The sequence below is a fragment of the Silene latifolia genome, chromosome 4 (assembly GCF_048544455.1).
Source record: "Silene latifolia isolate original U9 population chromosome 4, ASM4854445v1, whole genome shotgun sequence".
Lineage (NCBI taxonomy): Eukaryota > Viridiplantae > Streptophyta > Magnoliopsida > Caryophyllales > Caryophyllaceae > Silene > Silene latifolia.
In genome coordinates this window covers 35,222,604-35,235,630 of record NC_133529.1, presented here as the reverse complement: position 1 = coordinate 35,235,630, position 13,027 = coordinate 35,222,604, and the positions used below count along the sequence as shown (strand labels likewise).

At 37.1% G+C, this 13,027-nt stretch overlaps 2 protein-coding genes across 4 annotated transcripts; both read left to right on the top strand.

Moving 5' to 3' along the window:
• Nucleotides 1-763: 763 nt before the first annotated feature.
• On the top strand, nucleotides 764-6,819 carry LOC141653419 (uncharacterized). Of its 3 annotated transcripts, none has more exons than XM_074461181.1 (7): nucleotides 764-1,029; nucleotides 1,367-1,452; nucleotides 3,737-4,878; nucleotides 5,444-5,494; nucleotides 5,578-5,676; nucleotides 5,924-6,070; nucleotides 6,561-6,819. In XM_074461181.1, exons 3-7 carry the CDS (start codon nucleotides 3,760-3,762, stop codon nucleotides 6,696-6,698), a joined length of 1,554 nt encoding a protein of 517 aa, XP_074317282.1. In that variant the 5' UTR covers nucleotides 764-1,029; nucleotides 1,367-1,452; nucleotides 3,737-3,759; the 3' UTR covers nucleotides 6,699-6,819. The 3 variants fall into 3 exon arrangements, with proteins under 3 accessions (XP_074317282.1, XP_074317284.1, XP_074317283.1); XM_074461182.1 differs by having other exon boundaries at nucleotides 781-980; XM_074461183.1 differs by lacking the exon at nucleotides 1,367-1,452.
• A 4,923-nt stretch (nucleotides 6,820-11,742) lies between these two features.
• LOC141651375 (uncharacterized) lies at nucleotides 11,743-12,657 on the top strand. Its single transcript, XM_074459091.1, has one exon. The coding sequence runs from the start codon at nucleotides 11,743-11,745 to the stop codon at nucleotides 12,655-12,657; it is 915 nt and encodes a 304-aa protein (XP_074315192.1).
• Nucleotides 12,658-13,027: the final 370 nt, after the last annotated feature.

Below are 13,027 nucleotides of genomic sequence, written 5' to 3'. Positions count from 1 at the left end.
ACTTATATATGACATACTTATTGTACAACCATATAAGCTGGAAACGCATCGTTTACTCCATTAACATCTTATATTTACTAATAGACCAGCCGTTTTATACAATTTGTAAAGAAAAAAAAAGACTCCTAAACCAGAGTTATTAAAAGAGTTAATCTCCAATCATGGAATTAAGCACCCACTTAAACACAACTAAACATCACAACCTTTTGATAAGTGATTAAACAAAACAACAAAGATAACAAACTAAAGATTAAGTGGAACTAGTTAAGAGGAGGACAATATATATTGGGTCAGCTGGCTATGTTGGGTTGGTCCAATATTATACATTTATTTTATTCACTTCCTCAATTTTTTGTTCCGTCTACAAACAAAGCACATTCTTAATAATATAATAATAATAATAATTATTATAATACTAATATAGCGTAATATACTGTTAAGTTAGTCCTTAAAGATGACGTAATATAATCCATCAAATAAGTTTGGCCGAAGACGGGTTCACATTTCGTCACAAGCTAAAGACGGAGTATAATGTGATTTATTTAAGATGAAAATGTAACTATTTTTAGTAGACAGTTTATCATTAAAATGATCACATTTATTGTTAAATGATGATATTTAAACCGTTTTGAGTTTGTGATAAAAAAATGTCCGATCGTCATATGAATTTGTGTAATCCGTTAAAAGCCGTCCATCATTGACTTTCATCCTAATCCGACGCCCCTAATTTCATCAAAACCCACTATTCCTTTTGGTTACCTTTGTTTGTCCTGGGATCTTACAATTTACACGTCTTTCTCCACAACTCTCATTTTCTCTCTCTAAAAAAAACGCACGCATTTGTTGCAATCCACCTTCTCCTAACTAGGAATATTTCGCTCTTTTAATACAAGAAGATTATAAATAAATAAATTCCCATAAAATCATTTGCATGATCATAGTTAAGGTGGTGTTATTAATTTAGTTTGGATTTGATACAGGTAGAACCACCGGTTCGGCACAATTCTATCTTTTGTGTTTATTCGTGAGGTGGGTCTATAATTTTTGTACACATACATGCCATATAAGTCAGTTTTCATTTATGGTGTCAGTTTATTTTATATTTTTTATTTTGCATTTTTCTGATATATTTTTGTGGGTTTGATTAAATTTATAGTTTGATGTACCCTAAAATGAAGGGTTGGAAGTTTATAAGCCCCTAAAAATGAGGATAAAAGCACTCTTGGTCATACATATATACACTCAAAATAATATAGCAAACAGATTATATATAAACAAACTATATTCATACAATTAATCTTAGGAATTGGTCAAACAAAGGTCTCTTTACCTGTCCTTGAATAAAGGGTGGACACAATTTATATAGGAAAGAAGAAGAAGAAGAAGAAGAAGAAGAAGAAAAAAAGGGAAGCCTATACTTTTCTTGGGTCAAGTATATGAGTTTTTCACCATGTGTGTTTTCTCTCCTTTCTTCCTTATTTCTCATGGTTATGTTTATGATTATGAATTATGATGTTAATTCAAATCACTGTGAGTATCTGATTGTTTTATTGTTTGGATTGATTTTTTTTTTTTTTTTTTTTTTTTTTTCATAAGAGGTGCATAATCAACTTGTGAATATTTTTTTGGATGACAAAGAACCCGCAAACGCTACTTTTGGTGCACACCGGGGTGATAGGGTCAAAGTCTAAAAGGCATAACCCCTGGCCATTTTACCCCATAAGATTGTTGAACCTGAGACCCTAAGAGTTTTTACTAGACTTCACCCTGAATTTATTTTCATTAATCTTCACCATCCTTCTTTGATTATATATTTATATCCAGATTTTATGTTTTTTTTTTTTTTTTACTTTAATTATTTCAATATAATCTGATCAATTGTTTACTTTGAGTAAAATACCCCTCTTAAAGACTAAAAAAGTAAACAAATGATTGAGAGTAGTTGTAATAAAACTTTCAATCTGTTGTTTTGTTGGCATGTTGTTACCTTTACATGTAATCATAGTTGCGTGTCAGGAATGTTTCTGGTGGAAGGTTTCCATTTTTGTTGTAGAAGGATTGAGCTTGTGATTGAATGGTTATTTTTTATTTCAATAATTCCAAATGAAGAAAAAAAGCAGTAACTTTATGGTAGTACTGGTGTTTTTTATGGGTTTTTGTCTATCTGAAGAATTAGTTAAGGAAGGATGTATCTAGACTTTATACCAAGTTATTTTCCTGACATATGATGCTATTTCTGTAACTATTGTGTTACTTCCTCTTTAATAAGTGTGGCTTTTGAAAGCTCTAGTCTTTTCATGATTCTTTTGGTAAACCGGTGAGGTTACCTACATCTAACTCACACACTCAACAACGATTATGTGTAACTGCACAATTGGTAGTTGCGGCTTGTTATTTTGAGTATTATACCTTCATCTTGTACAAGTATGGAGTAGTCTTAGTTTGACCCATGTAGAGGCATCAAATAGTAATTGTGCTGTTGTTGTTGTTTTTTATTTGATCTTTTATCGTTGGATGAGATGTCTACCTTATAGTCTAGATTACTTTATTTTGGGATATTTTACAAAATTTGATAATATCAACTGACTTAATTAGTAATTTGAGTGCCTGTGCTTATGACCTGGGTCAGAACTTGTCTCCATCAATTCACCGAAAACAAAATTTGATAGTTGAAAGTATATCAAATTTACGCATCCGCTGTATTTTTTGTTGAATTGGTTGGTTTTACAAGGACCGTGGTCGAAATAAGTAGTTAGGAACCTCAGTTTGTGTCCAAGTAATATGCATCAAGTGATGAATGATTGAGTTGCTTGTCTTCCCTTCCGTCTTTATTGTTTTTGTCAGACTTATAAATCAATGCCTTGAAGTTATGAAGTTTCTGTTTTATGATTCCATTTCTGTATGAGTCATACACCATGAAATAAGATGAAGGTTGTTTGTGTTTTTTTGGTACTTGGTTTTTTTCCTTTTCTATTAATGGCTTTTGAATTGAAATTAAACATCTTTCACTTGTCCGGTATTTTACCTTTAGATGTACAGTTAATGAGAACACAAAAGTGCGAAAATAATTTTGGAGATATTTAGAAGGCAAGCCAAAAGATGTTAAAGAATATGTCTACAACATTTGTTTTTCTAGAGTTGGTTACTTCCGAATATATTCTGGCCTTTGTGCAAAGTTATTCCCTTATTGCTCTTAATGCTTGCTTAATGTGCCTTTAAATCATGTGGATTCCGAAATTTTAAGGTGTATGCCTTGAGGAGTTAAGGCCTTAAGGGTGAATTTAGAGACTGTTATTTAAGATGATGCTACTCAGTACCCATGTTAACAACCTGGACCATCTCCTATAAGGGCCCTTACTGCCCTGCATCTACGGGCATCATGTACAAATTTATAACAATTTTCAATGCTTTGTGGTTGTACAGATGTCTTATTTTGGTAATCGCAACTACGATTGAAGTTATTTTATATTTTATTTAAACTGTTTTTTTTGTAAATAGAGATACAAAGCCTTTCCATCTGCAGAAGTTAACTTGGTGCGCAGACATGATAAAATTTAGTCGCTGTAGATTATGTTTTTTTTATTCTTCTGCTAGAAGGTTTTTTTTTTGGGTTGAGTGTGTTGCGAGTGGATTGAAATCATGACACTCTTGCTGTTTCTTTTTTTGTTTGAGGGAAAATCTTGATTGATGAAATGGGTTTGCTGAAAGCCTGAAATTGTTTCTAATTGTTCTTCAGAGCTGAAGGTTTATAAATTACTCATGGATGAATTTTCGAGCCGAAGATCTTCTGGTGGGCTAGTTGTCTCAAGAAGGGGACCTAGCCTTCTGAGAGACTTGGCCGATAACAACAGAGATCGAAATGTCCAGGTTTGTAGCCGAGCTGGATGCAGTAGTAGATTAAACCAAATGAAAGATGCCCAAATTGGTTCTCCTAGCAAAGCAAAAACTCTGAGGACTCCTTTTCGATCTACACATGGGAAAGAAATTGTTGGAAGTTCATCTAAAGCTCCTACTTTGCTAAATACTTCAAGAAAATCCTTTTCCGGGTCCAAAAAGAAAATTTCTTTTAACCTTGAAAGTAGTTCAGAATCAAGCAGCATTCAAGATGATTCTGAAGAAGCATCAGATTCCACTCCTAAATCTGGAAAGACCCAAATTAGGGTTCATCCTGAGCCAAATGGGCAGGAGCTTGGTAACACTTCGGGGCCCACTAACAGACCGGTGAAGAGAAAAACTCAGAGGTTAGGGTTGGGGAAGCAAGATTCTGGAGTACCTTTCTCGAGTTCCTTCCCTTTTAAAACCAGCCAAGGGTCAAGGAACGGTGCTAGTACAAGCCGATATAATCTGAGGAATTTAAGATGCAACTCGATTTCCGATGTCGTCCCATCAGGTTGTTCTTCACCACCAGAGTCAAGTTTAGGTAGTAGGAAGGATACGGGTAAGAAGCGAATTGGTGAACCTGGGAATAGTTTGACCTCCCGAGGCAAGAAGATGAATGGTCCCACTCTGAGTGATAGAAAAAATGACAACTCTAACCGTGGTGTCTCTATATCAGATTCAAGGCCTACCAGAAACTTGAGTCCTAGGAATCCAAGGTCAACAGTCAGAACAAGGCTTTCAAATCAGTATACTAGAAACAGATTGCCAGTAGTTGAGGCCCCATCTTCACCGGAACGTGACATATCCCTTGATGGAAACGCTTTCAGTTCAGATGATCAAATCTCAGTTCAAATTCCCTCGTTTAGATCAACTTCTTTTAGTAGACCAGGTAGTAGTAATGGGCATATGCGGCCTAATAGGTCAGTTGGCCCCTATGATGTTGGAATATCTCGCTCATTCATGAACCGGGATGCCTTAAGACAGTATGGAATTGCAGAGGTATTGTCTCAACCTTTTTCTCATGTTCAAACTAATTCGCTGTGCAAAGGCCAGGGGTGTCTAAGGCCACGGGCAACCACGGGCGGTGGAACCGGGCCTCCGGTTTTCGCCAGCGAATTTACAAGCTTTGTTAATGAATTTAATATAAAACTCGATGTATATTACACTCGTATATTCATATTTGGGGCCTCATTTTCCTGTGATGCACCGGGCCTCCATTTATTTTAAGACGCCCCTGGCAAAGGCCAAAGAGTACAGAGACCTCTCATATATGAGACCTATACTTACGTACTCCTCATTTAACTAGATGTGAGACCAACCCATTAATGTAAAAGTCACAGCTATCCGTTATATGGGCGGGTTGCGGGTTACCATGAGATTGTATCATATGAGAATTTGTGTTTTATCATAGTGTTAATGGGTTGTCGAGAATATAAGATCATAAGCTTTGTGAAAAGGGTGAAATTGGAGCAAACTTGGTCATTCAGAAATGTTATCTGCTTGCCCTAACTACTGTTTTTCACGGATTGTTTTTTATTCTTTTGCTTTCTATTATAAAATACAGATGTTGTTGGCGTTGGACAGAATTGAACAAGATGAAGAACCAAATTATGAGGTAATCAATAATCATGTTTATCTGTAAGGGAGCAACTATGTGATTAGTTTTTTCTAATGTATTTTGTCGACTTGATCTTTCAGCAATTGCTTGTTCTGGAGACTAATCTTTTCCTAGGAGGACTTGCTTTTCATGACCAGCACCGAGAGATGAGGCTAGATATTGATAATATGTCATATGAGGTTTGTGAATTTACCCAGTTGTAAACTCATAGTTGGTTATACTCTCACTGTTTCGTTTATCTACTTGGGGAATTCTGTGTAGTTTTGTCATTTGCATTAAAAGAAACATTTGGAAAAGTAAATTTTGAAGATATTAAAGTAACAAAAGGGAATATAATTTTGTTCGGTTTGCCTTCCCGGTTGTGGTCAGTTTTCCTATACTCAATCTCGGTATGCGAATCTCAAGTCTTGTTTGGTATTTGATCAGGAATTGTTAGCTTTAGGAGACAGGATGGGGACGGTGAGTACACCAGTACCAGAAGAAGATCTGGCCAAGTGCCTCGAAAAAAGCGTCTTTCAGGGGACAATGGACTGCAGTGAGGATGAGAATGATATCAAATGCAGTATATGCCAGGTTTCTATCAATCTTTTTAACTTGTTAGTGTGAAAAATAATCGAATAACAAACTTGTGATCCCGAAATGTGGTCCTATAATTCACATCAAGCTGGCAAGAGTAGTTTGCATTGATTAGACAAACCGTATTAGGGAGATTAAGCCACGAGAGGTCGAGAGCTAATACAAGGACTATGATCAAAACTGAGAATTAATACTATGCTTGTGACAAGATACTGTTTAGGTACCCATGTAATACCTCGTTTTTCCCTATCGAAAAGTAAATTGATGGCAAAAAGGCAGAACCTATGTGCTTCCGTCAACATAATGTAGTTGATAGTGCTTCCTGTCTTTAGTTATGGGTATTGGAAGTAGCCTTTATGTTCTCTTTTTACCTTGCTTTGAGTGGACTCTCTTTACGGGCACTAGGGTGTAATGATATAATGAATGAACCTCTTCCCCGGCTACACTGTCATCTAAAACACCGTATAAATGAATTTATTCAATGCAGGAAGAATATGCGGAAGGAGATGAAGTGGGAAGACTTGAATGTGATCATAGGTACCACATCGAATGTGTAAATCAATGGCTGAGGCTCAAGAACTGGTGCCCAATCTGCAAGGCCTCGGCAACGCCTTCATCACCTTAAGCTTTACATTTCTTTCTAGTTTGTTTATGGACCCCTTGGACACTTTTTTCTACATTTTTTGTACATATGGTTACCTTTTTCATATCTTTTCAACTAATAAATTCCAGGCCTCTTCTGGGAACTAGTTATGATTTACTAATTATTTTGCCTGATATTCAAGTGCAAGTAAATATACACCCCCATTCTGCTGTATCACTTCAAATCTGTGTTGATTCAACCAAGACTTTTCAACCGATGTTCATAACTCAGGCCATTTTATTGCATCAGATTTACTTGTCGTAACAAGTGTTCAGCTATTAGTGTCGGTTTCTCTTCTGTTCGAATCCAAACAAGTTGGTAGATCGTCTTTGACAGAGGAAGTTTAGATAATCGTATTTTTCATTCACATGGAAATATTTTGTAGGTACACCACACGGCTATCCATGTTGACCAATGACCATGTACCCTACAAAAAGTTATTTCGGAAACTGGATAACAGTTCTATTCGCCTTATGAGACTATGAATAGAGTTATTGATTCAAGTTACCGTAACTTTTATAATGTGTGTACTAGGAAATAAAGCGCAAGTTTAATGTAATGTCGCCTGTAAAAGTATTTGGGTATTGCAATATGTAGGCCGTATATAATACGGAGTAATAAATAAACTTTTGACTCTTAACAGAAACCCAAAATCTTATTTGTGACGGTACCATTTTTCCTCACAAATGATCCAAATAGAGGAGAGAGGGAAGCACATGGGGGTGCCCCCACCTTGTCCCCCTATCCGTTTTGTGAGTGATATTATCCGTCACTTATTCCGACCCGTCTTCAGCAAGACTAATTGTAACAGAAAAGGCAACGGAAAATGATGAAAATGTTAGAATGACAAAGTTTAGGTATAAAATGTTGTTGGGCGTAGGTCCATAAATAGTAGTCAATGACGATGACGAATGGGAAGGTGAGGTACATGTCCTACCAAGAACACTCACCCGGGCTAGAAGATAAAATGGGGAAAAAGTTTTTGAGAAAATGGTGAACAGTGAGTGGGCAAATGATGAATAAGGAACTAGGAAAGAGATAAGAGCGTAAACAAAAAAATTGGGTAAGATAAGGTCGGTTAGTCTTGCTGAAGACGGGTCGGAGCAAGTGATGGGTAATGTCACTCACAAAATGAATAGGGGGACAAGGTGGGGGCACCCCCATGTGCTTCTCTCTCTCCTCTATTTGGGTCATTTGTGAGAGGAAATGTTATCCGTCACTCCAAAATGACGGATACGTGCCGTCTTTAATGAGATTTGCTTTTAAAGCTAATATGAGTCAGGCGTATGATCGGGTAAGATGGGATTTCTTGAGAGCTGATAGTGTCATAAAGAGTCGAGTCAAGTGAGTGTTCTTAGCACCACTCATGTGTTTAATAAGGGTCTTTAAGTATGTTTATGATAATAAGTGATTCTCAATTGTCGGGGCTATGATTGTGGTGTATTTGGACTTGCTCGGGATTGACAAAGTGAACAAGATCATGTCCGAGTTATGTCATAAGTCAAGGGAAGTCAAGAAGGACCTTTGAAGCAACAAGACAGGCTTCAAGGCGGATTTTGGAAAATAGCATTCAGGCATTTTGGCAGTCGGCAGTCTGCCATTTATCCAGCAGTATGCCTCGGCAGTTTGTCATTCAGCCGGCACTCTGCCGGTCTGCTGGACTTGGATTTGTTACTCTGCTTTTTGCGTAAATCAAGGCCCATTCCGTGCTTACCCTAGGATTTCGTGCAACACTATATATACCCCAATATTTGAGAACAATAGGAGGTTATGCTTTGCTTTTAATCTTGTAATAATTAGACCTTAATCATTTCCATTTTCATTGTAATCTTTCCACAAAAATTGGGTTGTAAGACAATTATGGAAGGCTAATCTTCCATTACTTGGTGTAATTTCATTCAAAGTTTCCAACTTTGGTATTGTAAGACCCTCTAATCTCTCTTAATTTATCTAATATCCTTTCCTTGTGCTTAATTCCTTATGTTAAATGATGTTTATGTTTGGGTTGGCCATCCATGCCTATTGTTGTTCAACTATTGCAAATTCTAGAGAAATGGTTTAATCTATCTAGGATTGTTTGAAGCAAGTTTGTTGTATGTTGATTTGGTTTAAAGGATTCATATGACAAATAGGAAAGTTTATGTCTTTTTCTCATTTGTATGGTTTAATAATCTTATGAGGAATTGATCCTAGCTTCATCTTTTGGTTAAAATCTTAATGCTCATGCTTAGTCTCTTTTCATGGTTTAATGACTTGTTGTCTAAGTTTGAAGGGTATATGTAGATGGTTTAATTTACATGTATCAACATCTTGAGGTGGTAGTATTGGGTAGATAATTTTGAGAGAGTGGAAAGGGTCAAGCTTTACAAATTGTTGGTTACTAAGAAGAAGTTACACCAAGTTCTCTTTAATATTGAATTTTCTTGCTCACCAAATATTTGTTATATTGCCTTGTTAGAAAAGATTGCAACTTTACCTTACATTCATGTTACCAAACAACTCAAACCTCCTTTTTGGTCCATGTTCATCTATGTTTGTCATTATTAATAACCATTGTGTGTTTATAAACCTGTCATTAGAGTCTTAATTAGTAGTAGAGTCTTGCTTAATATTCAATAGTTTACAATTCAAGTTTTTAGTTTGAAAGTCCTTCCCTTGGGTTCGACCCTAGCTTGCCAATTTACTACCTTATTGCTTGAAGTTAGCAGAGTTTAGTTAGACTTATAAATTGTTAATTTGGTAGTTAATTCTAGTATTGTGACAACTAGTAATTATCCTTATCAAATTTTGGCGCCGTTGCCGGGGAAGGCAACGGAACTAGAACTTGAGTTGTGAATTTATGCTTTGTTGTTCTTATTTCCTTGTTGTTGTTAGAAGTAAGTGGTAGTTCTAATCTATCTTGTTTAGTAGGTTTATGCCTAGGTCCCAACAAGGTAGTGAGTCCACTTTAGAGAAGACAAATTTGGAGCATATTCTTGGTTATTCACAAACCCTTGGTATACTCGGCCACCAAGGGGAGGACAATTTGAATAAGAGACCTTCGAACCCCTTTCGGTTGACCCAATAGAAGTGTAATACCCACAAATGGCTAATGATACAAGAACCATCCAGGAGCTCCGGGCAAGAAACTATGATACTCAGCCTTTATGCATTGCCTACCCACCCATGGGGGCTAATGCTAACTTTGAGTTGAAGAGCTACTTTATCCACAATCTACCCAAGTTTCATGGGCATGCGGGGGATGATCCCAACCGTCATCTCTCCGAATTCCATATGATGTGTGAAGGTGCTATACCAAATGGTGTCAAGAAAGATCAATTTAAATTGCGAGCTTTTCCATTCTCTTTACAAGATGCGGCAAATGATTGGCTATGCTACCTTCAACCGGGTACAATTCGTACTTGGAAGGCCATGAAATCGGCATTTCTTGAAAAGTTCTACCCCGATTCAAGGCACAATCATGCCAAGAAGGCCATAACTTCCCCGGAACAAGATCCAAGTGAAAGCTTGTATGAGTATTGGGAAAGGTTTAAGAAGTTGGTTGCTCAATGTCCCTACCATGGGCTAAGTGGTGATGATCTTTAGGTTAAATTTAATTTGTGATGATCTTAATGGTGAATGCCGCTACGGGTGGCGGGGTTAAATTGTTGTCGAATGTTCGATCCAACGATTCTTTTTACGATCCAAAAATACTTGAATCCTGGATCCTAAATAATGGTGAATCTTACGATCCTATTAATTTGAAAATTTCTAGAGATGGGATCATAAAACGATCCTACGATTTTACGATCCTACGATCCGATTCCATAATAAAAAAATTAATATATATTTTTATATAATGACACCGTAAAACCCAAATTTCGTGTAAGTTGTACATACAATGATACAAAAATCATTAATTAACAATATTTTATGAATAAATATTGATAAATAAGTGTTTTGATTTTCAATTATATGTTTTTACTAAATAAAAAATTATATTTAGTGAGTTTGTATCAAAGACTCTTAACCCTCCCCATCGATCCAAAGTAAATCACCTTCTCATTCCAATCAAAAAGGCAAATTTATAGAAAAGCCACTAGGATGGAAGAGGAGGCCGGGGATCAAAGACTCTTAACTCAAAAAACACCTGGTAGCTGATCTCACAAAAATGGTAGCTCAACTAATGGGGAACAATCAAGGTGGAGCACAAGGATCCAATATGGAGTGCAATTTTTGTCAAGGTCCACACCCAGTTGAGTCTTGTCCCGTCATGCAAGAACAAGGGATAAGCCATGAAAATGTGAGTGCAATGGGTCATGGCCAATATAACTCTAGAAACCCCATGGGGGGTGGGTATTACAAGCATGACCCAAATGGCAACACGTATAATATCGGGTCAAGGGACAATCCCAACCTTAGTTTGGGGGGGGGGGATACCTCAAGAAGCTTTCAAAATGGGCAATTCAATCACTTGAGGAACCCAAATTCACAAGGTCAAAACACAAATTACCAAAGAAACCACAATCTTCAACAAGCAAAAGGAGGATCCTTCCAATTTGGGAATCAAGGGCATCAAGGGAACTTCCAAGGTAACAACAAGAACTTTCAACAAGGAGGGGCTCTTCCTCTCAAGGAGATGAAGATTTGTCCACAAAAGATATGTTGAAGATTCTTGTGAAAGGGCAAGCCGAAAATACTAGGAGGTTTGACAATATGGATGCGGATAAGCTTGCAAGTGATGCTAGGGTGAAAAATCTTGAGATCCAACTTGGCCAAATCTCAAAGAGATTGCCAAGAACAATCAAAAGAATTCCACTTCAATTCCATCTACAACATTCCCACCTAAAGAAAATACAAGTTCAATGACCTTGAGGAAGGGGAGAACTTTAGAATCCCCCCCCTCCCCCCGAAGAAGAAGAGAAAGGCAAAGTCAAGTGAGAGGATTATTCATATTGAGGAGCAAGTAGAAGAAGAGCTTGTGATCGAGAAAGAAAAAGAGTCATCATCAAAAGCTAGTGGAGAAGAATTGAAGAGTCCATTGAGAATGGACAAAAAAGACAAAGAAAACAACACCACAAAGGACAATGTTGAAGAGATCGTGAGAGAACATGTCGTTGAGATACTTTTCCCTCATGATCTCACACATTCTAAGAGGTTTGAAAGAGATGAGGATCTCTATGAAACCTTTAGAAAGTGTGAAGTGAACATTCCCTTACTAAATCTTTTAAAAGGTGTTCCAAGGTATGCAAAGTTCCTCAAGGAACTTTGTACACCTAGGAGAACCTCAAAAAGGGGAACCCAAAGAGTAAAGGTGAGTGAACATGTCTCCGCCATTTTCAAAAAGTCACTTCCTAAGAAGTGTGGCGATCCGGGGATGTTCACTATACCTTGCTCTATTGGAGAGAAACGTTTCACCCATGCCATGTTAGACCTAGGAGCGTCAATTAATGTAATGCCCTATAATCTTTATGAGACTTTAGGACTCCCACCCTTGTTGAAAACCGATGTAGTGATCCAACTTGCGGATCGCTCAAACATTTATCCCAAAGGAATGGTGGAGGATGTGTTAGTAGAGGTAGATCATTTAACTTTTCCGGCCTACTTCTATGTTCTTGACATGGAAGTCGACTCGAGGGCCACTCCGATCCTTTTAGGATGGCCTTTCATGAAAACCTCTAAAACTAAGATTGAAGTGTCTAATGGGAACCTAACTATGGAGTTTGACGGAAAGAAGCTCACTTACAACATCTGCGATGCAATGAAACATCCCGACGACGCACATTCATGCTACTTCTTAAATATAATTGAACCTATTGTCCATCAAGTGTATAATTTATGTCAAAGGGACCCTCTTGAGGTGACCTTAACTAACAATGTGGAGCAAGAAGGGTTGCGTGTTGTGTTGCCAAATGATGTGCAAGATTATGTGATGCGAGTCCGCTTAGTGTTCACAAATTAAGATGTGGTCGTTGGGTCACGGTCGAATCAAAACACAATTTATAACTTCACAAACAACTCTACAATTAGTAAAGAGGCAAGTAAAGGTCGGATCCCAAGGGACGGGTATTGAAATAAGATTTCTATTGCAACTAGTGGTGTCTAAGGGGTGTCACAAATTGGGTTGATGTAGAAGGTCACTAAACTAAAATGGCAATGAAAATAAACAAGCAAGATGAATTAAAGGGGTGTAAACAATTGATTAAAGGCACTAGGGTGTCATGGGATCATAGGGGAATCATGGGATATGATCATACAAACATGTTCTCAAATTATAAGCAATCAATTATTGTTGTGATGGATTGAGTTGGGTTATATCTTACAATCCTAGG

Excerpts from the sequence above, each read along its gene's own strand:
- LOC141653419 (XM_074461183.1), top strand. The coding sequence starts at position 3,760 with ATGGATGAATTTTCGAGCCGAAGATCTTCTGGTGGGCTAGTTGTCTCA. Across the intron at positions 4,879-5,443 it reads GACAGTATGGAATTGCAGAG|ATGTTGTTGGCGTTGGACAG; the intron begins GTATTGTCTCAA and ends TATAAAATACAG. Across the intron at positions 5,495-5,577 it reads ATGAAGAACCAAATTATGAG|CAATTGCTTGTTCTGGAGAC; the intron begins GTAATCAATAAT and ends TTGATCTTTCAG.
- LOC141651375 (XM_074459091.1), top strand. The coding sequence starts at position 11,743 with ATGGACAAAAAAGACAAAGAAAACAACACCACAAAGGACAATGTTGAA.